The sequence below is a fragment of the Zootoca vivipara genome, chromosome 3 (assembly GCF_965207765.1).
Source record: "Zootoca vivipara chromosome 3, rZooViv2.hap1.1, whole genome shotgun sequence".
Classification (NCBI taxonomy): Eukaryota; Metazoa; Chordata; class Lepidosauria; order Squamata; family Lacertidae; genus Zootoca; species Zootoca vivipara.
This window is the reverse complement of record NC_142586.1, coordinates 12209125-12233500: the sequence shown is the minus strand read 5'-3', so window position 1 is coordinate 12233500 and position 24376 is coordinate 12209125. Positions and strand designations below refer to the sequence as shown.

At 44.1% G+C, this 24376-nt stretch overlaps 1 protein-coding gene across 2 annotated transcripts in view; it reads left to right on the top strand.

Annotated features, from left to right (window-relative positions):
• PAK5 (p21 (RAC1) activated kinase 5) overlaps positions 1 to 17303 on the top strand; it is a 59065-nt gene extending 41762 nt beyond the window's left edge. For both annotated transcript variants that reach the window (XM_088665593.1, XM_035110085.3), the window contains 6 exons: positions 1157 to 1651; positions 3518 to 3651; positions 6138 to 6264; positions 10707 to 10832; positions 12043 to 12177; positions 14726 to 17303. In XM_088665593.1, coding sequence (XP_088521719.1) covers positions 1157 to 1651; positions 3518 to 3651; positions 6138 to 6264; positions 10707 to 10832; positions 12043 to 12177; positions 14726 to 14881 — 1173 coding nt within the window. In that variant the 3' untranslated portion in view covers positions 14882 to 17303. The remainder of the gene's footprint in view (positions 1 to 1156; positions 1652 to 3517; positions 3652 to 6137; positions 6265 to 10706; positions 10833 to 12042; positions 12178 to 14725) is intronic.
• The last annotated feature ends 7073 nt before the right edge of the window (positions 17304 to 24376 follow it).

Sequence of the window (24376 nt, the reverse complement as noted above, 5' to 3'; positions counted from 1 at the left end):
GTCCACGAACCTGTGACTCCCCTATGAATGACAGTTGTCGGCAATCTACCTGCACCAGGTGCTTCCAGCTGCAGCCATCAGTTGCTCCCTTCCCTAACCACTGAGCTGTGGCATTTAGTCATCTTGAAATAATGTGTTTCATTGAAAGAGATTACTATGCATCAGTTGAAACAAGTAGCATAGAATTATAGATTGTAGAGTTGGAAGGGACCCTTCCCTGCAATGCAGGAATATGCAGCTGCCCTATTTGGGGATTGAACCTGCAACCTTGGCATTATTGGTACTACCAAGTACCAATTGGTTCTAACCAAGCTACCCACTTAGTAGGGGCCAGCATTTGTTCCTGAGAGATGTATTTAGTAGGGAGCTGGCCATGCTCAGATGGCCCAACTTGAGAGATGCCACAAGAGCAATCACATCCTATCATTATTTGGGAAATAACAATAACAATAACAATAACAATAACAATAATAATAATAATAATAATAATAATAATAATAACAACAATAATATACACTGACCATGGCAAAGTTTCTTTTGGGGGTCACAAGAAACAAAGACCATCATGCTCTAGACATAACAAAATGACTACCTCAGTCTCTTTCGCCTATTGTTTGGTTGTTTTAACTGTAACTTGTTTTGAAACTGTTTTGTGGGTCTATGGACCGTAATAAAGATACTTATTTATTTAACAACAACAACAATTTATACCTTGCCCATCTGGCTGGGTTTCCACAGCCATTCTGGGTGGCTCCCAAAAGAATATTTAAAACACGATAAAATATCAAACATTAACAACTTCCCTAAACTTCAGATGTCTTCTAAAAGTCAGATCGTTGTTTATTTCCTTGACCTCTGATGAGAGGGTGTTCTACTGGGCAGGCGCCACTACCAAGAAGGCCCTCTGCTTGATTCCCTGTAACCTCACTTCTCGCAGTGAGGGAACAAACAGAAGGCCCTTGGAGCTGGACCTCAGTGTCTGGGCTGAACAATGGGGATGGAGATGCTCCTTCTGGTATACTGGGACGAGGCCATTTAGGGCTTTCAAGGTCAGCAGCAACACTTTGAATTGTGCTCGGAAATGTACTGGGAGCCAATGTAGGTCTCTCAATGTACGTGAAACCATGCTTACCTGTTGACTTGCTTCTTTTCACAGCTGGATTATGATCGAGCACAGATGGTTGTAAGCCCACCGCTGTCTGGGTCAGACACTTACCCTCGAGGCCCAACAAAGCTACCTCAAAGTCAAAGCAAAGTCACGTATTCAGGCAGTGGCTACCAGTACCCAGCAGTCTATCACAAATTCTCCCACTATCACCACCAGCCTTCTCTCCAGCCAAGCTCACATTACATTTCCACAGCTTCTTACCCAAGCTCCCCGAGCATCACTTCAAGTGCTTATCCTCCACCAAGCTGGGGCTCTTCCTCAGACCAACAGCCCTCCCGGGTCTCTCACGAGCAGTTCCGAGCGGCCTTACAGCTGGTGGTGAGCCCGGGTGACCCTCGGGAGTACTTGGACAACTTCATCAAAATTGGGGAAGGCTCCACTGGTATCGTTTGCATCGCCACAGAGAAGCACACAGGGAAGCAAGTTGCAGTGAAGAAGATGGATCTCAGGAAGCAGCAAAGGAGGGAACTGCTCTTCAACGAGGTACGCCATTTTGGAAGTGTGGGGAGGTGCTTCCACCCTACTGATTTCAACTGGGCTTGAGCACCCTGTGCCCATTGGTTTTAAGTAGAGGTAAGGAAGCTATGGGGAACGGGGAGATCTGGGCATGGCACCTTGAGCTCCTTGGAAGAAAGGTGGGCTAGAAACGTAATAAAAATAAAATAAAATTAGAGGTAAGCATGCCTCCGGATTGTGCCCATCAATTCTAATTGGACTTAAGGATGGCACTGAATTGGACAAAGTGTCGTTAAGAGGCATATTCTGTATCCACGTCTTTCACTCTATGAGCTGTCAGATGTCTATGGTATATAAAGGTTAGAGAGGGTTTTGCACTCTGAGCTAGAAACCAGGACTTCTCTCTCATACGGAGAAGCCATTGCTTTGATTTAGTCACCCTTCTCTCATCATTTTGTAACAAAAACATTTATTCTCTCCCCCCCTGTCTCCTTAGCTCCAAACAAAACAGAGCCTTCAACAGCCCATTTTGGCAACTGCCCCCAGAAACTGCCAATCTCATACTAAATTGCCAAAGGCGATGGCAGAAAAGTTGAGTTCAGGAAGCTAAAGCAAGGAGGTCCAAAAAGATCCAGACCCTCTCCAGGGTCCTGCAGAACAGCATCACTGAGGGCACAGGCTTACACAACCAACAGTTCCTCCATCTATCACAATATTAGCCACGCTAACTGGAGTGGCTCTCTGAAACAGAGAAGTCCCTGCCCTTACAGGAGATGCCAGGAATGCAACCTGGCATGTTTTGCATGTAAAGTACATGATCTGCCCCCCTGCTACCACTCTTCTCTGAGGGTAGATGCTGGTACCAGACAATCTGCTGCAGTGCTGGAAGTGGTCGTAGAGTGCCACTCAGATGGCACCAGCCCATCCCCATTCCCTGTCTTCCCAAAGCTCTTTATAGAAAGCATTCATGCCACCTTCCTTAAATGTACAATTCATTATTCAGAGAACCAAGTTGTGAATATACAGGGCAAGCTTTCTCTCTCTCCATTTGCCAGCAAGATGCAAAGGAGAACAGCGCTCCTGTGTTGCATTATTATTATTATTATTATTATTATTATTATTATTATTATTATTATGATGAGATCCAGTGCCGAGGGCCTTCTGGCGATTCCCTCACTGCGAGAAGCAAAGCTACAGGGAACCAGGCAGAGGGCCTTCTCGGTGGTGGCGCCTGCCCTGTGGAATGCCCTCCCATCGGAGGTCAAGGAGATAAACAACTACCTGACACTTAGAAAACACCTAAAGGCAGCCCTGTTTAGGGAAGTTTTTAATCTGTGATATTTTAATGTATTTTGGTATTTATTGGAAGCCGCCCAGAGTGGCGGGGGAAACCCAGCCAGATGGACGGGGTATAAATAAATAAATAAATAAATAAATAAATAATAGTTTAGGGAAATGGCTTTTCTGCAGCTTCATTCACTCCAATTTGCACCCGCCTCAAAGTCTACTTCTACACACTTACCGTGGGCACAGAAACCCTTTACACAATCATAAACCCATTGTTTCACATTGCAAGTCACTTTTTTAATTCACCGGGGGGGGGGGCTGATCCAGAGTTACCAGGCAGGATCTGTATGCTTCAACCAAACATATACTTAAAGCCCAGTTCCACATAAGGATTTAGTTTTGGTTCAAGGTCAATATGTTTTAGTTCAAAGTTATTTTGTTGATAATTCACATTAAAACACTTTTTTTTAGATGTGTGTGTGTTGCTGCTGCTGTTTTATTAAAAATGTATTCACAATTTGGCCTATGAGAATTAAAAAAACAACAACAGATGCACAAAAATCCATTAGCACACCATTCAGAGGTTCCCCTCTTCTGTTCTTTAAGGTTGTAATAATGAGAGACTATCATCACGAGAACGTGGTCGATATGTACAACAGCTACCTTGTGGGCGATGAGCTGTGGGTTGTTATGGAGTTTTTGGAAGGCGGCGCTTTGACCGACATAGTGACTCACACCAGGTAAGCTGCATGAAATGGGTACGTTTTAAGGCAAGACAACCCTTCCAGACATCTGTTGGTTTGCACCATGGTTTGGCTGCCTGCAAGGGCTTTCCCCATTCGCTGAAACTGGCTTGATCTCGCTACATCAGGGTGGCGTGGGTGGTGCTGTGGTCTAAACCACTGAACCTTTTGGGCTTGCCGATCGGAAGGTCGGCGGTTCGAATCCCTGCGACTGGGTGAGCTCCCGTTGCTCTGTCCCAGCTCCTGCCAAACTAGCAGTTCGAAAGCATGCCAGTGCAAGTAGATAAATGGGTACCACTTTGGCAGAAAGGTAAATGGCATTTCCATGCCCTCTGGCTTCCATCATGGTGTCCCATTGCTGGCCACACATGACCCGGAAAGCTGTCTGTGGACAAACGCCAGCTCCCTCGGCCTGAAAAGCGAGGTGAGCGCCGCACCCCATAGTCGCCTTTGACTAGACTTAACCGTCCAGGAGTCCTTTACCTTTACATCGATGAATTGAACCCCTGTACGTGGAGCATCAGCATGCATACAGAGGAAGATAAAGTTCGTAAAATGGTGAAAAGGAAGGAAAGGATTTGGCATTAGCATTAAGTCAACACATTATGCCATTCTATCATTAGCAGCAGCAGAGGAATAATAGTTGGTGGGAGCCATACGCACATTGGGTACATCCTATCCTGCTAATTCCTATTCATTGCCTTTGCCGTTTCCATGGCAACCTGTGATTTTGCTAAACATAGTTTGGTTGCACAGTTTGGTAAGATGCTGAACACAGGAAGTGGGGGAGCCTGCCAGGTTTGATTTCCAACATGGATGTGTTGATGGATGAGCAACTTGGAAGTCTGTGTGCTTAATTCTGTACACTAGCTGATTCGCAAATAGGGCACCATCTCATTTGCTCTGTAACTTTTCTGCTGTGGCTATTTTAAAGACCCACATACTAAAAAAAAAAACCCCCAAAAAACCTCGTAGCTTTCATTAGGAGCTATTTTCTGAACTGTTAGTCACCGTGCCAAATATTTTGACAGGCATTTAATTGCAAACAGATGCTTCCAGAAAACTCTTAAGTGTTGTCATTAGAGGCAGGATTCATGAGAAGCACTCCTTTCTTGTCATTTGAACAAGAAGGTTTCTAAGGTTTCGTTGAAGGCTTTGCAATATTTAGATAAATAACACGAGGCCACAGTGGACAGAATGTTCATCATGCCCGATGACTTGGCCACAGCCAGGGTTGTGATTAGCTACTGACCATTCATTAGGCAAGAGATGTCAGGAATCTTCATCTGCTCGCACCCCCTGCCTTCACTATGGCAATCTGAACATGCAGTGCCGGCTCCATCCTTGTCTTGAGTGCTCACAAGTGTTTGCCAGTGGGATGGTAAGAGTTTAAGACCAGGACCTGGGAGACCAGGGTTCAGATCCCGCTTCCAGCAATGAATCTCACTGGGGGACCTTTGGCCAGTCACTTCCCCTCAGCCTGACCTACATCACAGGGTTGCTGTGAGGAAAAAGGGTGGGGAGTGAACCTTATGCACAACTTTCATTAATTTTTTTTTGTGAACTCAAATTTATCTGTATAATGAAGTTGTTCATAAAATCATTGAATCATAGAGTTGGAAGGGGCCATGAGGTCTAGTGCAACTCCGTGCAGTACAAGACTATTTTACGCAATGTGGGACTCAAACCCACAACTCTGAGATTAAGCGTCTACCAAATGAGCTACTGCCCATTGATGTTGTGTCAAAATAATTTTAAAAAATAAAAATTAGATTGGTGTATTATGGATTACTGTATATTCCTGCATATAAGGCTACTTTTTAACCCAGGGAAATCTTCTCAAAAGTCGGGGGTTGTCTTATACACCGGGTCGTATTTCTTATACTACGAGTATATCCCAAACTCTATATTTTAACTGGAAAAGTTGGGGGTTGTCTTATATGCCCAGTCGTCTTATACACCAGAAAATACGGTATTTAATTTCTGTACCACTTAATATGTTTAAAACATCTCTAAAAGCTGTACAAAAACCTTTTTTAAAAAAACAACAGACGATTTAAATATTACAAAATAACCGTTACATGTTAAAGTGTTCCATTAATGCAAAGTGACTAATGCATATAAATCAACGTCAATTCGTTTTCCTTCTGACATACACTCTCACTCTCTGAGTTCTCACCCAGGATCCAAACAAACTCTCTGCTCACCCACAAAAATCTCATAACAAGAAGAGTTCCTGGAAGCAGCAGACATCACCCTAGTCTCTTACTCTAGACTTGCTTCCCTAGAGCCCCTTGAAACACTGCCTGTTCCCAAAAAATGGAACAGCCTTTCCCAACCATGGGTCCCCAGACGTCGTTGGACTACAACTCCCATTGTTCCTAGCCGGCATGGCCAGTGGTCAGGGATGATGGGAGTTGAAGTAGGTGAAAGCACTACAGCAGGATTTGTTTCCATGTGTTGCTTTCTTTTAAAAATTCCAGAATGAACGAAGAACAGATTGCTACGGTCTGTCTGTCTGTACTAAGAGCACTGTCCTATCTGCACAATCAAGGCGTCATTCACCGGGATATAAAGAGCGACTCTATACTTCTCACAAGTGATGGGCGAGTAAGTTTCTCAGCAGTTGATTTATTATTATGAATCAATTTTGTATACCACCCTTCATCTGCAGATCTCAGCGCAGTTCACAACATGGGCATGTTTTTATGTTGTACAATTTCTTCTCCTTCTCCTTCTCCTTCTCCTCCTCCTCCTCCTTCTTCTTCTTCCTTCTCTTCTTCCTCTTCTTCTTCTTCTTCTTCTTGAAAATGGATATTGTCTCATGGAACATAACTCTGGGTGTTGCGCAGAAATCAATTATAGGAAACCGAGGCCAGAATCAACGCATGCCCCAAACAGGAAAAGGAAGAGCTTCTGTGCACATGCAGAAAAGATGGCGTTTCTTTGCAGTATCAACCCCTCCCTCTTTGTGGCCTGCTGCTTTGCACGGTCCTTTGGCTTGTAGGGAAGGGGGGGCTGCTTCTGGAAGGGGGAGCTGAAAAGCCCCACTGGCACGAGTGGAATGCCATTGGCAGTGCTTTGGATCCCAGCCAGATCATATAAAACTGGGTTTCTGTTTCCTTTTCAACTGCACCTTACCTCTTCTTCCCAGTGCTGCAGAGAAAAGGTGTAGCTGCTGGCTGCCAATTAGTCACCTGTTCAAAGTGTTGGATTGGATGTATTTTTGATGTTTCCCCCTGTACAGCCTGGGATCAGAACACCTGAAAGATTGCCTCACTTTGTGGCCTCTGCCATTTGCAATTCCCTTCCCTTAAACAGGCACGTTCTCTGTTGTCTTTATGGAACCTGCTGGAATAACAACAAAATAATAATAATTCAGGACTGCCCCCTTTCTGCTACCATGAAAGCTCACAAAAGTATAGCTGCAGGTCTAATGGCAGCTTTTTGTGACAGTATTCTTCTTTTTAAATTTCATTTATGTTTTTACAGTACATTGGTACATCCGTTTCACAATATTCTTCGTCATCCTTCTACATTATTCGACTTCCCCACACCTTCCTCCATAGATTCCTTTTGACTCTTAGTTGTGCTACATATCCTTCCAATCCATCTAGTTAATTGAGCTGCTGCTCATATGTCTGGTCTTACTTGGGGATTTATATAACTAACTGTTGTAATTCTTAAATATTATACAAAGTTTTCCCAATCCTCTCCTATGGAATGTTCATCCTGGTTTCTTATCTTTTCAGTCAGCATCGCTAACTCCGCATATTCTATTAACTTATTCCAGCATTCCTCTTTCGCTGGACCGTTTTTTTGTCCTTCCACATTTGTGCACAGGGTATTCTGGCCGCAGCAGTTGCATAAAGAAAAAGATTTTTTTTAAAAAAATCCTTCCAGCAGCATCTTAGAGACCAAATAAGTTTGTCATTGGTATGAGCTTTCATGTGCATAAAGAAGTGTGCATGCACACGAAAGCTCATACCAATGACAAAGTTAGTTGGTCTCTAAGGTGCTACTGGAAGGAAAAAAATTATTTTGTTTTGACTACGTCAGACCAACACAGCTACCTACCTGTATAAAGAAAAATATGTAATACATTCTTAGGTATCTCACCCTCTATTATACCCAAAAGGCACATCTCCGCTTTTTTTTGGGGGGGGGGGTGTCAACGTTAGCATCTTTTTTATTTCTGTGTATATCATCTCCCAATATTCCTTAGATTTTTTACATGCTTCAACCTTGTGTCCTCAGAAGTTGTTGGGACAACAATTCCCCCTGATCACTGGCCAAGCCGGCTAGGGATGGGGGGAGTTGTAATCCAACAACATCTGGGGACTCAAGGTTGAAATATACCTCTTTCTGTTATCAAACAGGCTAGGAAGTTTGTGTGGAGCATTCGTTCCCCAAGAAGTACAGATGCAGCTGGCTGCCACTGCCAAATAATGCTTCATCTTTCAATGTTCCTTCTGAATTCAGGGTGCTTACCAAATTTTACTTAGGCTTACCAAAATTGCAGGAAGCTAGTTGATGGATTCGTGAGAAGCATTTGAGATAAGCAATCCAGTCTGGCTTGTCCAGATTGGATTGTTCCTGGTAAATCCCCTTTTGTTGTTGTTGTTTAGTCATTTAGTAGTGTCCAACTCTTCGTGACCCCATGGACCAGAGCACACCAGGCACTCCTGTCTTGCACTGCCTCCCGCAGTTTGGTCAGACTCATGTTGGTAGCTTCAAGAACACTGTCCAACCATCTTGTCCTCTGTCGTCCCCTTCTCCTTGTGCCCTCCATCTTTCCCAACATCAGGGTCTTTTCCAGGGAGTCTTCTCTTCTCATGAGGTGGCCAAAGTATTGGAGCCTCAGCTTCAGGATCTGTCCTTCCAGTGAGCACTCAGGGGCCACCAGAATGGATAGGTTTGATCTCCTTGCAGTCCATGGGACTCTCAAGAGTCTCCTCCAGCACCATAATTCAAAAGCATCCATTCTTCGGCAATCAGCCTTCTTTATGGTCCAGCTTTAGTTCCCTCTTAAAAATAATAATGACACAACCGTCTTCTTTTAAAAGTCATGATAAGGTTTACTTACATTCAGTTCACAGTATGGTCCTGAAGGCAGGCTTTAGCTTGCAGTTACCATTACAGAGAAAAGTGTGGGTTCATCCTCTGTGGGGGGTGAGCTCATGTGCTGTTGGCTGAGAGCCAACAGACAGCAAAAGGCATGAAGGGTAAGAGCAAGAGAATAAGAGGAAGACGGCTGTGTGACTAGCCCCTTTATAGGGTCTGCCAGGGTCATGCCCATCTACCTGATCACAACCTGGGGGAGGATGCTCCAGATCAGGTGTGACAGGAAATCCTCCCTGTCTGGAGCAACACTCCCTTGTGTGTCCACTCTGAGAAAACAGGAAATGTTGTATTTGTCTGCTTCCAGTGGTGTTACATCCCACCAAAATCCTATTGACTTCACAGGGTTTCAAGTTGACCATGCACACCCTCGATCACTTACAAACCCACTGCACAGTTTCGATAGAGTTGACCGCTTGCAGAGTTTCTCAGAGAGAGTGATAGACCAACATCAAAAAGGAAAGAAAATTATTTCCATCATCATGAATAGATGTTCTTCAGTTTTGCTTTTTTAAAAAAGGTGCTGGTGAAAAGCCATCTCCTCTCTGCTTTGTAGATATGCATACAAAGCCTCATTATGCCTATTACTCTCTACAATGCACATTTTGTCATGAGAGGTTGTATAATCCTTTTATTTTTCCTCCTCCTCCTCCTCCTCTTCTTTTTTTAAAAGGAGCATCTCTTTTATCTATTCAGGGGAGCAATCAACATGCAAAAAAACCTTTTTGCGCTCCTACAGCAAGGGAAATGGATCTGGCACCCAAAACTTGCCTTGGCTGCATCTATTCTGTAATGGTATAAAAAGAAGCTTGTGCTATGGGTGCCTTTGTTTTACAAATAACAACCATTCTTTCTTTCGCTCTTCTTTTTTTAACGATGTCGACTCGTGGGGTAGGAGAAATGGGCAAGAAGAACTTGATTAATGGTAAAATACACACCGATGCCAAAAAAGCAGACAGACAAAGCTTATTTTAAAAATGCCAGTCTCTGCAATTGCAACCATTTATGAAGCTTCCTTATTAACTCTTCCTTCAACTTTCTGTTCTGGATCCCAAACTGTAGCCCAACAGGACAAATGAGCTGAAAATCTTCATTTTCCAGCACATCCCTGGATGAACCTTATCTTGGCTATTTTGTGTTGTTGTTGTTGTTTTCAAAATTCAGCTTTATACATTCATTAATTTTACAATCGTTTTAACATTTCAGAGTTTCACTTCCTCCCCCTCTTTCTGCAGTTCCTTGAATGTATTTTTTTAAAAAATATCTTTTGCATATTCAGATTCATTTAATTTGCTCATTTTAATTATCTACTTTAAATATATACTCTTATGAAACTGCAGGTTATTACAATAATCCTGCCAATGTTTTTATCGGTTTGCAATTTATCTGTAAACATTCAATAAACCATTTCCATTCTTTTATTTTAAAAAAAGAGATTGTTATCTTGATTTCTTATTTTTCCGGTAAGTTTTGCCATTTCTGCATATTCCACAAGTTTTTGTATCCACTCTTCCTTTACTGGCGCTTCTGCTTCTTTCCATTTTAGGGCGAGTAGCATTCTTGATGCTGTAGTAGCATACATAAATAAATTTCTGTACAATTTAGGTAGTTCTGCCATATAATATAATTCCCAAAAGAAAAGCTTCTGGCATGTGTATGTGTGTGTGTGTGTGTGTGTGTTCACACAAAGGTTATTTTGAACATCCTTTTCAATTCATTATATATCATTTCCCAGTAAGCTTTATCTTGGCTACTTTGGAAAATATGTAATTCCATCACTTACCAAAGCAGAGCCTTGTTTAGTTTTAAGAGAGAATTATCAATACTGTACAGTACAGCTAAAATGATGGGCATCTGCTAAATACGCCTCAACACTGCTCACTGGATTATTTCTCTGATGTGTTATTTATTTGGTGGTTCTTTTATTTCAGATAAAATTGTCAGATTTTGGATTCTGTGCCCAGGTTTCAAAAGACGTTCCGAAACGGAAATCACTTGTTGGAACCCCCTACTGGATGGCACCTGAAGTGATCTCCAGACTGCCTTATGGAACAGAGGTAAGTATAATCAGTGTTTTGTTCCATACAGCAACATATATTCATTTAATCAACCATTCCATTAAACGTTTATTAACAGAAGCAGATTATCATGAAAGCAAAAAAGACTTCCGGACCAGCTTACATGCGGTGAGGCAAAACAAAGATCATTCCTATGCACAGCTTACACTCTAAAAGAAACGGCACAAAAGGAAAGGTGGGGAAGGGGAGGAGGAGGGAAGAGGAGAGCAAACAAACCCAGGCACCATTTTTTTAAAGCTACACGACAGTTCTTATAATGATAAGCTAAAATGGAAAGGAAGAGCCAAATGGATCTGGCTTCTCAGAGAAGTGCAGAATTCAGCAGCCAGATTGCTCACCACAACAAGACGGTTTGAACACATTACACCGATCCTGGTCCAACTGCGCTGGGTGCCAATTAGCTTCCGGGGCCAATTCAAAGTGCTGGTTTTGACCTATAAGGCCTTAAATGGCTCAGGTCTGCAATACCTCAAGGAATGCCTCTTTCCCCATGAACCTACCCAGACCATGAGATCATCTTCTGAGGCCCTTCTTTGTGTGCCTCCTCCTAAGTTTGTTATTGGTATGAGCTACCTGAAGAAGTGTGCATGCACACAAAAGCTCATACCAATGACAAACTTAGTTGGTCTCTAAGGTGCTACTGGAAGGATTTTTTTTTCCCTTTTGACTAATTTCTAGTTTCAATGTCATTACTAAATTCAGTGTCATTACCCAGTGAAACCCAGTGCATGGAAATGGGTAATACTGTCTATTCAAGCAGGAGAAGAAATTATAGATTTTTTTAAAAAAAGCACTGCCTGGGTTGGGATTAGATATCTTTCCAGAGCTACCCTGAACCAAATGTGTAATCTTACTCTTGGGACTCAGCTACATTAGTAAAAAATAAAATAAAAAATGTTTCGAATGCGTTATAAACCCGCAATGCCAAATGGTGTCGGAGAGCAGAAAAATTCTATGTGATTTTTACATAGCATTCTTTTCTTTTGTTATAACGATTTAATTTCTGACTTATTCGTAACAGGCTTTTCCCCCTGTGTGCAGATCCACCCTGTGTCATCAGCCCTTCAGGAGAGATTTTCACCAAGCAGACTTAACTCTTTTAAAGATGTTAATAGGACAATGTCTCTATGGGGATTAGACATCTGTGTGCAGCATCTTTCAGTCTTTAATACATGGGCGTATATTGCAGGTGGATATCTGGTCCCTCGGCATCATGGTCATAGAGATGATCGATGGAGAGCCGCCTTATTTCAATGAGCCACCTCTCCAGGCAATGCGCAGGATCCGAGACAATTTACCGCCAAGGGTGAAGGATCTACATAAGGTCAGAGGGTCCACACTTTCATGAAAGCCCTGGTCAGTCATTCTGAGCCTCACGCAAATAGAATTGCATGAGGGAGAAAGCAAAGGACATGCTCGATGGCCCTGCCCCTGTCTTCACATCTCTGTCGCTCTGTGCCACCCACATAAACATGATTGGAGGAGAAGGTCTGTAGTGGTGAAGCTGCTCTTTGCCTCTAAGTCTCCCTGCATGATCATGACTCTAAATTCCCTATGCACAGGGAGCCTACATCTGCGGAGAAAGCTCACCACTGCAGGCCTCTGCCCTCTGCTGTGTGGAAGGTGATGGACAAGGGTAATAAGTACATGACTGAAGGGTTCTGAGCAGCTGGGGAACCTTTGGCCCTACAGATCTTGCTGGTTCATAAGCCCCAGAAGCTTTTCTTTTGGGTACCATGTTTTCCCCGAAAATAAGACACTGTCTTATATTTATTTTTCCTCAAGAAGACACACTATGGCTTATTTTCAGGGAATGTCTTATTTTTATTATGCGTCCAGCCTCGCCTCTTCCTTGGCGCCCTCCAGAACTGCACCTATCACTATGTCTTATTTTCAGGGTATGGCTTATATTGCCAAATGCTTAGAAATCCTGCTATGGCTTATTTTATGGGAATGTCTGATTTTTGGGGTAACAGAACTACCTAAACCTGGCATCCCCAAACTGCGGCCCTCCAGATGTTTTGGCCTACAACTCCCATGATCCCTTGCTAACAAGACCAGTGGTCAGGGATGATGGGATTTGTAGTCCAAAACATCTGGAGGGCTGAAGTTTGGGGATGCCTGACCTAAACTGTATAGGAACTTATTCATGTATGCTACTACAGCAACAAGAATGTTACTTGCTCCCAAATGGAAAGAAGCAGAAGTCCCAGCAAAGGAAGAATGCGTACAAAAACTTAAGGAATATGCAGAAATGGTGAAACTTATTGGAAGAATAATAAATCAAGATATCATTTTTAAAAAACAAAATAATGAAAATGATTTATTTATAAACAGATAAAAATATTGGCAGGATTATTCTAATAATCTGCAGTTTTATAAGAGTATAAATTTAAAGAAGATGAATAAATGAGCAAATTGAGTTAATTTGGATATGCAGAAGATATTAAAAACAAAATTAAGGAACCGCAGAAAGAGGGGGAAGGAAGTTTTGAAATGTCAAAATGATGTTAAAATTAGTGAAATGTACAAATTTTAAAAGTATAAACAAACAGTATAAAAAAGTATAAAATTTGAATAAATATTTTTTTTAATTAAACAAAAAAACGCAAAACCTGGAGGGCCAAAGGTTCCCTAGCCCTGAGCTAGTGCATCCCCAATCTCCTATCATCACGTTACAATGATGGACTGAAGCCTTGTGCTCATTACCAGGTACCTTCATAAGAACCTAAGAAGAGGTCTGCAGGATCAGGTCAATGGCCCATCTAGTTCAGCATCCTATTTTCACAGCATCCAGATACAGATGCAATTAGATCAAGGGTCAGCAACCTTCTTCAGCCACTGTCCCTCAGACCATGTGGTGGGCCGGACTATTTTTATTTATTTTTTGGCCCACAAATAAGCCAGAGATGCATTTTAAATAAAAGGACACATTCTACTCATGTAAAAACATGCTGATTCCTGGACCATCTGCGAGCCGGATTGAGAAGGCGATTGGGCTGCATCCAGCCCATGGGCCTTAGGTTGCCTACCCCTGAACTAGATTAATCCTCAAGCACATCCCTGAGCAAGTAAGTCCTCAAACTGCCCCTAGATGATGGCATTCCTGGGCCCTCTGCTCAGTTAGAATGTAATCTTCTGCCCTGAAGCCAAAGCTTCCCCTTTTGGTCACCCTTGGTACCTTTGGGGTTATTTGGGGTTCAGAGGAAGAAGAAGTGGTTGGGGCTATGAGCAGAGCGCTGTTTGGCACATACCTGCTCAAGAATTTGCACACACCTGCTCATGAAGTCGACTCCTGTTGTAAGCCACTTGTTTCAATTTCTAGCAAGATTACTAGCCTGAAGAGGCACAATCTAGGACTTCGCCACTTTATTCCCACCTTCGTCCTGCTACATCCATAGACCAGGCCTTGGATAATGTTCACTGAACTCCTGAACACATGAAAGTCCCACAGCTATGCTGCACACTGCCATTAAAGGACAGAAGGCTGCAGCACTAATCATTTAGGTGTTGCCTTCTTCACATAGTTGCCAAGTCGCCCGTATTCCCCGGGAAACCCCCATTTTTCCAGCCGTTTCCCGCTGGCAGCCTGGATTTAAAAAAAACCCCGTAAATCCCCGGATTCTTACCGGCCCGGGGAGGCTCCTTCTGCGCATGTCAGGAGTCTCTGGACATGCGCAGAAGCGATTTCTGGCGCGGTGGCCATTTTGGAAATGGGCAGAGCATGCGCAGAAGCAACTTCCAGTGTCGCTCTGCCCAGTTCCAAAATGGCCGCAGCGCGACTTCCGGTTCCACACAGCTGCCGATCCCGGATTTTTCGATCTGGAAGTTGGCACCTATGCTTCTTCACAATGTTGTTTTTGCTTCTCCAGGTTTCCTCGGTACTCCGTGGCTTCTTAGACTTGATGTTGGTGAGGGAGCCTTCCCAGAGAGGAACAGCACAGGAACTGTTGAGACACCCATTTCTGAAACTGGCTGGGCCTCCTTCTTGCATAGTGCCTCTCATGAGGCAATACAGGCATCACTAAATCCAGTAGGGTTCCCCACTCACTTTTTGTTTCTTCTGGAGGAGCTGGATGAAAGCTGGCAAGTAAGCTGAAGGCATCTCTGCTGAGCTACCACTGCTGGCACACGATGAAGGAGACTTCTCTGAGTTTATGAAGTTTTTTTCCCCTTTGCTTGGTAACCAGGCATGTTGACAGTTAATATTCCTGTGTGGGATGCACCTTTCACAATCCATCGGTGTCGTTAGTCTGTCAACTATCAAAGCAGAAGGACGTTACTTGTAGCACAACCCAGATGGAGCCTCCAAATTTTATTTCAAACCGAAGCAAGGCGGCACTTCTACTTCAGAAGGACTTTTTTCCTGACAAAAACGAACAAGCACTTTTTATCTCAGTTGTAGCAATGTGACGTATTTTGAAATCAATTTGTAATTTTCTGTACATTGCTTTTGATAATTTACAGTACTTTGATGTCATAGCGGTCGTGCAGGTAGAGGTGGTAGATGTAAGTTAATAAGCATTTGAGCAAGATCTTTCCTACTTTTCTATCCCTTTTGATGAGAAAAGGAACACACACACACACACACTTTAACAGCTCAGAATGTTGACAAGAACTTTTCATCTGTGTTAGTCAAATGTACATCTTCATTTTGCAAACATTCAACTTGCTGAGCAATACAAGATACTTTTTCTCCCCTTGGAAATAATGTGTAAAGATTTCAGTATTGTCCAGAAGCAATGAGTATCTTACAAAATACACAGGACCTTATGCCAAGGGCTGAATTACATATTTATATATTTATCATGTCAAACTGACAGCTATTGTGTGGCGGTATATCAAATCTCAGTGGCCACAGAAAGAGTCCAGATAGAGATTTGCTTGCCAAGAGGTAAGCTTTCCAATTGTCAAAATATTGCAATTGCAAAGGCTGCAGTTGAGCGACATATGCCACTTATGACATACAGTGGTACCTCTAGTCGCAGACTTAACCTGTTTTGGGTGCCGTTTGCACCCTGAAAAGTCCGCAACTACAGCGCCTCTTCTGTGCATGTGTGTGGCATGATCGAGCACTTCTGCATGTGCACGAAGCGCGCAGATCGCTTCTGCGCATGTGTGGGCGGTGAACCCGGAAGTAAATACTTCCGGGTTTGTCATGTTCGTAAGGTGAAAGTCCATAACAAGAGCGGAACGCAACACAAGATATGACTGTATGCCTATAGCTGGATGGTGATTTTGTTTATGTTCAAACTCCCACAGCCCTGTCATTGCCTTTGTTTCAGACAGGCCTGCACAATTTGTGAACACCAAACTAAATGCACACCTCTGCAGTCTCCTGCTGTGGCCTGCCAACAGCTCAGCATACCACCTGTTTTTGCTAACCGTTCTTGGCCTGCAGAAACAGAAGGCTATTACAGCACACATAACAAGCCACAATGCATAGCTAGCAAGTTGTGTCCCTTTTGGTGAGTTGCACAGATGTTGTGCAGGCCTGGTTGTGTGCAGCTTGTAGTGTAGCAGCAGGAGTCTTTTGGTTGTATCCAATGAAGTCATCCCATTCACGCAAGAACTCCCCATTTGGGCAACAGAACTCTCCTTCTTCTCCTCTCCCACCTCCCCACTGCGCCCCAGTCAATCTCCCCTAGAGTGTTGGGGGGAACCAAATCAGATGTTGGGGAGGGGAGCAGAGAGAAGGAAAGTGCTACTGAAGCGGAAGACCTCACACAGATGGGAAAACTTCCTTGGATGCAACCTTTCGAGTGGAAAAAGTAAACAAAAGAATCTCGTTGACCACCCAGTTTCACATCCTCCTTTATAGGGCAACATATGATGTGTCTGGGGACCCAAGTCATCTGGAAAAGAAAGACTTAGTCATTGGGCTCAGCTAGCAATGTGGGCGATTCTTTGTTTTAGTCCGTGTTGACTCCAGTGTCACAATATTCATCTTCATTATTTAGAGTCACACTTTGGGAGTCAAACACCGACCTCAAGATGTCCAGCAAGTGACTGGGCATTTCCCAAGTTGAAATCCAAGTGTTTGTAAGATTCCAGTCGACATGTTCACCATTCAGGGGGAAATGCTGTGTAGACCCTATTGGAATGTGAACTCAGCAGTGACTACTACAACCAATTTTGTGTTGCTTGTTGAATATATTTGCATGTTTACCATAGACCTATAGCGCGTTGCCTTTATAAGTGCTTCATAATTATTTCCATGATGGAGGGGGGGGGGGGTTATTTATTAATGATTTTTTTTAAAAAAAAATTATGCACAATATGAAAGCCATGTATTTTCCAACTTTTTTTGTTATTACTGACTTCACTTGAAAAAAAATTATCTGACCCAAAATCTAACATATCTGGTTAGAACGTTTTGCATTATGAAGGGTATTTCTCCCCCCTCAACACAAATAAGTTGGTCATTACCTATTGTAATAAAAGAGAAGCAAAACAAGAAGTCAGAAGGCTGCTGATTCTAGATAGATTTGTCAATGATGATGAAAATCCTGTACTTTATTCCAACACAAATACAGTAATTATTTTTTTGAAAAACCAACTCAAAAAAGTAACACGCTAAGTAATGCTTCTTCAGTTTGCATAACACCTTGAGGCTACAATCCAATATATCAGGCACGTCCAACAGGTAGATTGTGATCTACCAGTAGATCACTGGATGTCTGTGGTAGATCCCTGCTAGATCACTGGCACCCCTAAAAAAAGCTCACCCAAAATTTTCCTCCTCCCTAAAAAAAGCTGAACAACTATGACCTGAAGCCCTAAACAAAAATGGGCCTCCCTCCCTCCTAAAAGAAGCACAAGTTTGACCTAAACCCCCCAAAACAGGGCTTCCCTTCCTTAAAAAAAACTCAACAGCTTTGACCTGAACCCCCCAAAAGGGGGTAGATCACTCCCAGTTTTTAACTCTGTGAGTAGATCACAGTCTCTTGGGAGTTGGCCACCCCTGCAATATATACTTACCTGGGAGTAAGTCCCATTGAACTCAGTGAGACATCTTTCTGTGTCGGCATGCCTAGGCTTGTGTTGTTAGTGCTTTAGGTGATTATCCCAACTAAAGAAATAAACCTCAAACTTACTTGAGGTTACAAAAATAATTTGCCAGTGAAGCCAATGTTGGTGTTCACTCTTACAACTTTATTTGGAACTAATGGCCTGATCTTATGAGCTACTAAACTAGACCTGAACTTCATGATCCAGCTTCAGATGAAATCCTAAGGGAGCATCATCCATAAGGTATTCCTTACCCCTAGCTATCTATAGATACATCATCGTCAGGGCAACCCAAGACCCCCTGCTGCACACCATTTGAGCAATAAGTAGAATGTTCATACTTTTTATTTAACGTAGCTTTGCCACCATCTTTTCTGAAGCACCCAGGGCCGGTCCACCCATGGGGCAAGGTGAGGCAACCACCTCTGGTGGCAAGATCCACAGGGGCAGCAGATCCCTATGTAGATATTTATCGCCCTCTTGTTCCTGGTGTAGATCTTCACTCACACTTTCTTCCCAGGCATGAATGGGGTTGCCATTTTGTGCTTTGCATCAGGTCCTCCTTCCTCTACCACCTGAACTTTTTCCATCTTGCCCATCTCAGATTGATTGAATGCTCCCTGGGTGGCAGCTATGGCTTGATTTCTGGCCGCTGACGAGGAAGGGCTGGACTATACCACTTCGGACTGCCAGGAGGGGGGGTCACAAGATGGAATGCTCCTCCATTGGGGTGGAAGCCACTGCTACTCACTAAAAAAAAAAACTTTGTGCAAGACTGTACTAGCATCCTTCTCCCTGGCATGTTAATTTTTTTATGTGCAGGCAACATTTCTTGTATGGAAGACTTTTTAAGAATGTGAACTTCCACCTGCATGCTGGCATGGTACAGCCCAGATCATAGCGGCCAAGTACCCCGTTTTCCCCGGGAAACCCCCCGTTTTTACTTACCTTTTCCCGGTGGTCCCCCGTATCACTTCGTCTCCCGTTTTTCTCCGTTATTTTCTCCTGCCGGCGGCCATGTTTTTTCTGATTTGCCCTTCTATGGGCACAAAAAATGGCTGCCGCCGGCTTCAAAAGTCGCATCTACGCATGACCGGAAGTGCGTAGATGTGACTTCTGGTGTCATCGTTGGCCATTTTTGGTGCCCATAGATGGGCGGGGCGACACCGGAAGTTGTGTTGACGCACTTCTGGTCATGCGTAGAAGCTACTTTTGAAGCCAGCAGCGGCCATTTTTGGTGCCCATAGAAGGGCAAAGCGACACCGGAAGTTACGTCGACGCAACTTCCGGTGTCACACGGCTGCCGGTCCCAGATTCTGCAGTCCGGGACTTGGAAGGTAAGGCCCAGATAGGGCTGGTGCAAAGCAGTAATTAAAGTAAGTGTGGAAGAACTGAGTAACTCTGACCAACCCACATGCCAAGGGGTGAATGGTACTTTAGTCAAAGCTACATAAACGTCAGTCTGCTTTCTTATAATAAAGCAGATTCATCGGATCAGGAGTCAATCATTTCACAGAACTTGAAACCCAAAGCAAGTCTATCTAGACCAGGCATCCCCAAACTGCGGCCCTCCAGATGCTTTGGCCTACAACTCCCATGATCCCTAGATAACAGGACCAGTGGTCAGGGATGATGGGAATTGTAGTCCAAAACATATGGAGGACCGCAATTTGGGGATGCCTGATCTAGACTCAAACAATCATTCACAGTCAGCATAAGAGCTCAGAGTTATATTTAGGTTTCTCAGCTGCCTTCAGGTTTTCTGCCCCCATCAGGAACCCACTCTCTAAAAACATGGGCCTAGGCTGCATCTGCATACACTTTAGGTGAGATTCATCTAATTATCTCCATCAGCTGAAGCCCCGTGGATGAGCTTCTACAAATGCAACAGGGCTTCCTCCTCTCTCCACCCGCTGTATGCCCTCAAAATTGTCCCAGGGACTCAGGAGAGCCTTTGGAACAGTGCACAGGAGAGGAGACGTGGGGGGTCGTTCCTTCCGGCAAGCTGATATGCCTGTGTAGACGGAACATTTGTAAAGTCAACCCATTCTCTTAAAAGCACATTCACCTACTCAAAGAATCGTGGGAACTGTTGCTTGTAAAGAGTGCTGGGAACTGGGAACTTTGTAAGGTTCCCAAGTAGGGTTGCCAGACTCAATAGTGGACAGGACTTCTGTGCCTTTAATTGCCCTGCTCTCTTTTGAGTCTGGAAACCTTAAAGAGAAACCAGCAGACCCTTTGTTTAATTTCCAAGCAAAGGATCTGCTGGTTTCTCTTTAAGGTTTCCAGACTCAAAAGAGAGCAGGGCAGTTAAAGGCACAGAAGTCCTGTCCACTATTGAGTCTGGCAACCCTATTCCCAAGATTCTTTGGAGGGGATGTGCTGCAAAGGTATAATGGCCCAAACCTTTACTGGATCTTTGCCTCGACTGGCAATGTTGGTTGGTAGTATAGCTTTCCTGGGATTGCAATGAAAGGGCAAAACAAAACACCCAGAGCATTCTTTTCAATGGGCGCCCTCGTTTTTCTGTGTTCTGGTGTTTACCAGCAGCAAGAGATTAATTCCCAACATTGATCTTTGTCATCAATCTCAGCGAGGGCTGATGTTACCTTTTCCAACACAAAAACTACCGGTATATACTGGAATGTGTGTGCTTGGGGATGTGTTGTCCCACAATGGTTTTTTTTTTTTTGCTCCCATGGGTTCAAGGGATTGATCCTGGGATAATTTGCAAAGCATAAGCTCTAACCCTGAGCTACAGCCCATCCTATAAGTGTGCAACAACCCTGCCCCTTTTATGTATCAGTAACTATAAATTTATTTTTAAAGAAGATTAATCTTCACATCAGAACGTGTATTGTACAAAGTGGCCTTAATGAAGACAAAGGAATATTGCAGCAGAGCCCATGTGCCCAGAACAGATAATTTATTAAGAATGAAAGTACAGTGGTATCTCGGTTTACGAACTTAATCCGTTCCGGAAGTCCGTTCTTAAACCAAAACTGTTCTTAAACCGAGGCGCGCTTTCCCTAATGAGGCCTCTCACCGCCGGGGCCCTTCCACCGTTCATATTCTGTTCTTAGACCAAGGTAAAGTTCGCAAACCAGGACACTATTTCCGGTTTGCAGAGTTTGTAAACCAAATCATTCTTAAACCGGACTGTTCTTAAACCAAGGTACTGCTGTAATGGGGATCTGTTTTCCACTAAAAAAATGTATTTATTAATAAAAAGGATTGTGTTAAAAATAAAATTTCCATGAGTATTTGATCAAATGATTGTTGCAAAGTGAGCCACATTTTAAATTTTAATGTGGGGGGGCATCAAATTTTCTGATCCATAGGTATCTCACCCCCCCCCCCCGCCAGCAGTATCCATTGCATTGTTTAGATGTCATTGCTCTCTTCAAAAGATTTTGTGCAGACCAAACAACTCAGCAGGGGAAATGCAGGGGCAAATAAAAACATCCATATTTGCAATCTTGCTGTGGTGAATGTCTTTAACTTGCATATTCCGAGCGGAAATCTACCTCGGTTTATATCAGGGCTTTCAAATGTTGCACTCAGGGCCGTCTTAAGCATGCCTGGTGCCCTGGCGTGACGGATCGCTCCGGCGCCCCCCGCCCGTTTCCCGGCGCGGCGGGCGGAAAGGCTGGCGCGGCTGCCGCCTGGAGGGCCAGCGCCCTGCGCCATCCAGCCTGGTCGCCCCCTGTTGTGATGCCCCTGTGCACGGCGGAGGCGGCCCCAGGCCCGCACGCCTCCGGAGAGCGGCCTGAACAGCTGAGAGGCGCACCTGGTGCCCCACGCCACCGGACCCGGGCCTAGAGACGGCCCTGGTTGCACTACAGCTGAGAGAGAGAGTAGCATGGAGGCCTTTCTGGCATGTGGGGAATCTGAGGCTGCTAAAATGGAAGAGGGGGTGGAATGAGAAAAGCAACAACATGCACTTATGGCTTCTGCCAAAGCTTCAGTATGTAAGCATGGCCTGTCTTTTTTCTTTGAAAAGAAAAGAAAATAATAATAATTGAAGCCCTCAAGTGGCTCAGATACTTATAACATTTCATCAAATCCCTCTCTAACTGAAATACATTCCAGTAATAACTCTGGTTACACATATAAATTCAAATGGGGTTGGCTTGTGAGTACCAGATTTAGCTGGTGGAGGGTTGAGGGGAAGCTCACATTATGATTTTAGTCGTCTTCATGGAAGAGTAATTGCATCTGAAGGGCATGAGTGTCTTTATCTATGTGTACCTTCAGTTGATTAATTTATTACAATTGATTTGGATCTGATGTTAATAATAATCCAAGACATTGCACTGCAGCAACTCATTCAATCGGGGAAGTGAAATCGGTTGTTGTGGAGGTGCTAGTCTGGTGGCCTGTGGATTGTCATTCAGCCAACTGGTTCATTTGGTAGACTCATACTCTGACTTTTGACTAGACTCCTCAAAGTGATGAACATGTATAAAATGCAACAGATTAATCAAGAACCCCATGCTCACACATCAAACAACCAGTCCCATTGAAACAGGAACTGTTTACAAGTGTTCCTTCTCAAAAGACAGGCAATGTCTGTTGGTCCTAGAATAGCCTCCTTGCCTCTCCCCCCACCCCACTCCAATAATTGCTCTAGGAGATTAATCTATAAAGGAGCAGAGCGCACATTTAAAATGAAACCAAGCTGACCGTAATGCAAGAAAAGTCCTTGCTAGACTGGACCAAATGTCCACTGGAAGCTGAACTGTTAGGGTAAACAGTTGCCCCCACCAATTTCAGTCCACCCTCCGCCAGCCCTTACATCCAATCATAGGAGTGGCTTTTGTCTGTCATTCTCCAGCCCCCGTGACCCACAGATCCCTAGTAGTAAATAAACACACGTAACATAAGTAATTTTGGTTTATTTGGTTTATAGGGACCCAGGTGGTGCTGTGGGTTAAACCACTGAGCCTAGGGCTTGCTGATCAGAAGGTCAGCGGTTCGAATCCCTGTGACGGGGTGAGCTCCCCTTGCTCCGTCCCAGCTCCTGCCAACCTACCGGTAGCAGTTCGAAAGCACGTCAAAATGCAAGTAGATAAATAGGAACCGCTACAGCGGGAAGGTAAACGGCGTTTCCATGGGCTGCTCTGGTTCGCCAGAAGTCGCTTTGTCATGCTGGCCACATGACCTGGAAGCCATACGCCGGCTCTCTCGGCCAATAATGCGAGATGAGCACCGCAACCCCAGAGTCGGTCACGACTGGACCTAATGGTCAGGGGTCCCTTTACCTTTACCTTTAACATAAGTAATTTTGGTTTATGGGTTCAAATAGGCCACATCTTTATTGGTTACAGATGTGAGTGGTTTGGCTTAGGCATTGGATGAAGCCTGACTGTGTCTCAACTCCTGCCCATCTGCAGGGAGTCCAACTAAGGGCAAACCACCATTACGTGGAGCCCTATGACTTACATCAAATAGGGACACCAAGAGGGGTCCTCATTGGGGTTGTGGCATGGCCCTAGCCTAGGTATTGGACAGAATCCATACCCCAGATCCTTTTAACAGCATACTCTTGTGTCAGGGACTGTGCTGAGGAGGGTTTCACTGAGGAAGAATGGTGGGAGCTACCCCCTCCTTCTGATCCTGAATCTTTCCGGTAGCAGGAGAGCAATATAGATTTGGAGCAGTGGTTTGCAAAGGGGCATCGTTCAGAAGACAGAAGCTGGGAAATACTGGATGGGGAACAGCTAGCAGAAAGAAACACTAGAGGAGAAAGAGTTAACAGATTCACAGTCTCTGGATAGTATTCACCCAACTTCCCCAAAGTCCCGGAGAGCTGTGATTGTATGGAAGGGAGGTTGCAGTTTCCACCTCCCCCCCCCCTGCATCAAAATGTCAGGCTTCTGGGAATCGGCTTCCTCCCCACCCCCCACCCCACCCCCCATGGCAGTAGATAAGCCAGGGGTCCCCAAACTAAGGCCTGGGGGCCGGATGCAGCCCAATTGCCTTCTAAATATGGCCTGCGGATGGTCCGGGAATCAGCATGTTTTTACATGAGTAGGATGTGTCCTTTTATTTAAAATGCATCTCTGGGTTATTTGTGGGGCCTGCCTGGTGTTTTTACATGAGTAGAATGTGTCTGCTTATTTAAAATGCATCTCTGGGTTATTTGTGGGGCTAGGAATTCGTTCATTTTTTCTTTCAAAATATAGTCCGGCCCCCCACAAGGTCTGAGGGACAGTCCACTGCTGAAAAAGTTTGCTGACCCCTGAGATAAGCAAAACAAAGGAAAATGAGTCTTCTTAGCAGTTAGAAACTTTAATAATCACAGAGAGAGAACATCCAAATGAATCTGCCTCTCTGTCTTGCATCCAGGTAATTATCTGAGTTGAAGGACACATTCCACCCAGGCAAGAACACTTAAGGAGGGTTTGAAGCAGAGCTAGTGAAGGATGTTCCAGGGGAAAGGATCTCAGATAGAAGAGCCCAGGAGGGCAGAATTTGGCCACCAGGCATGACATTCTCCACCACTTGAT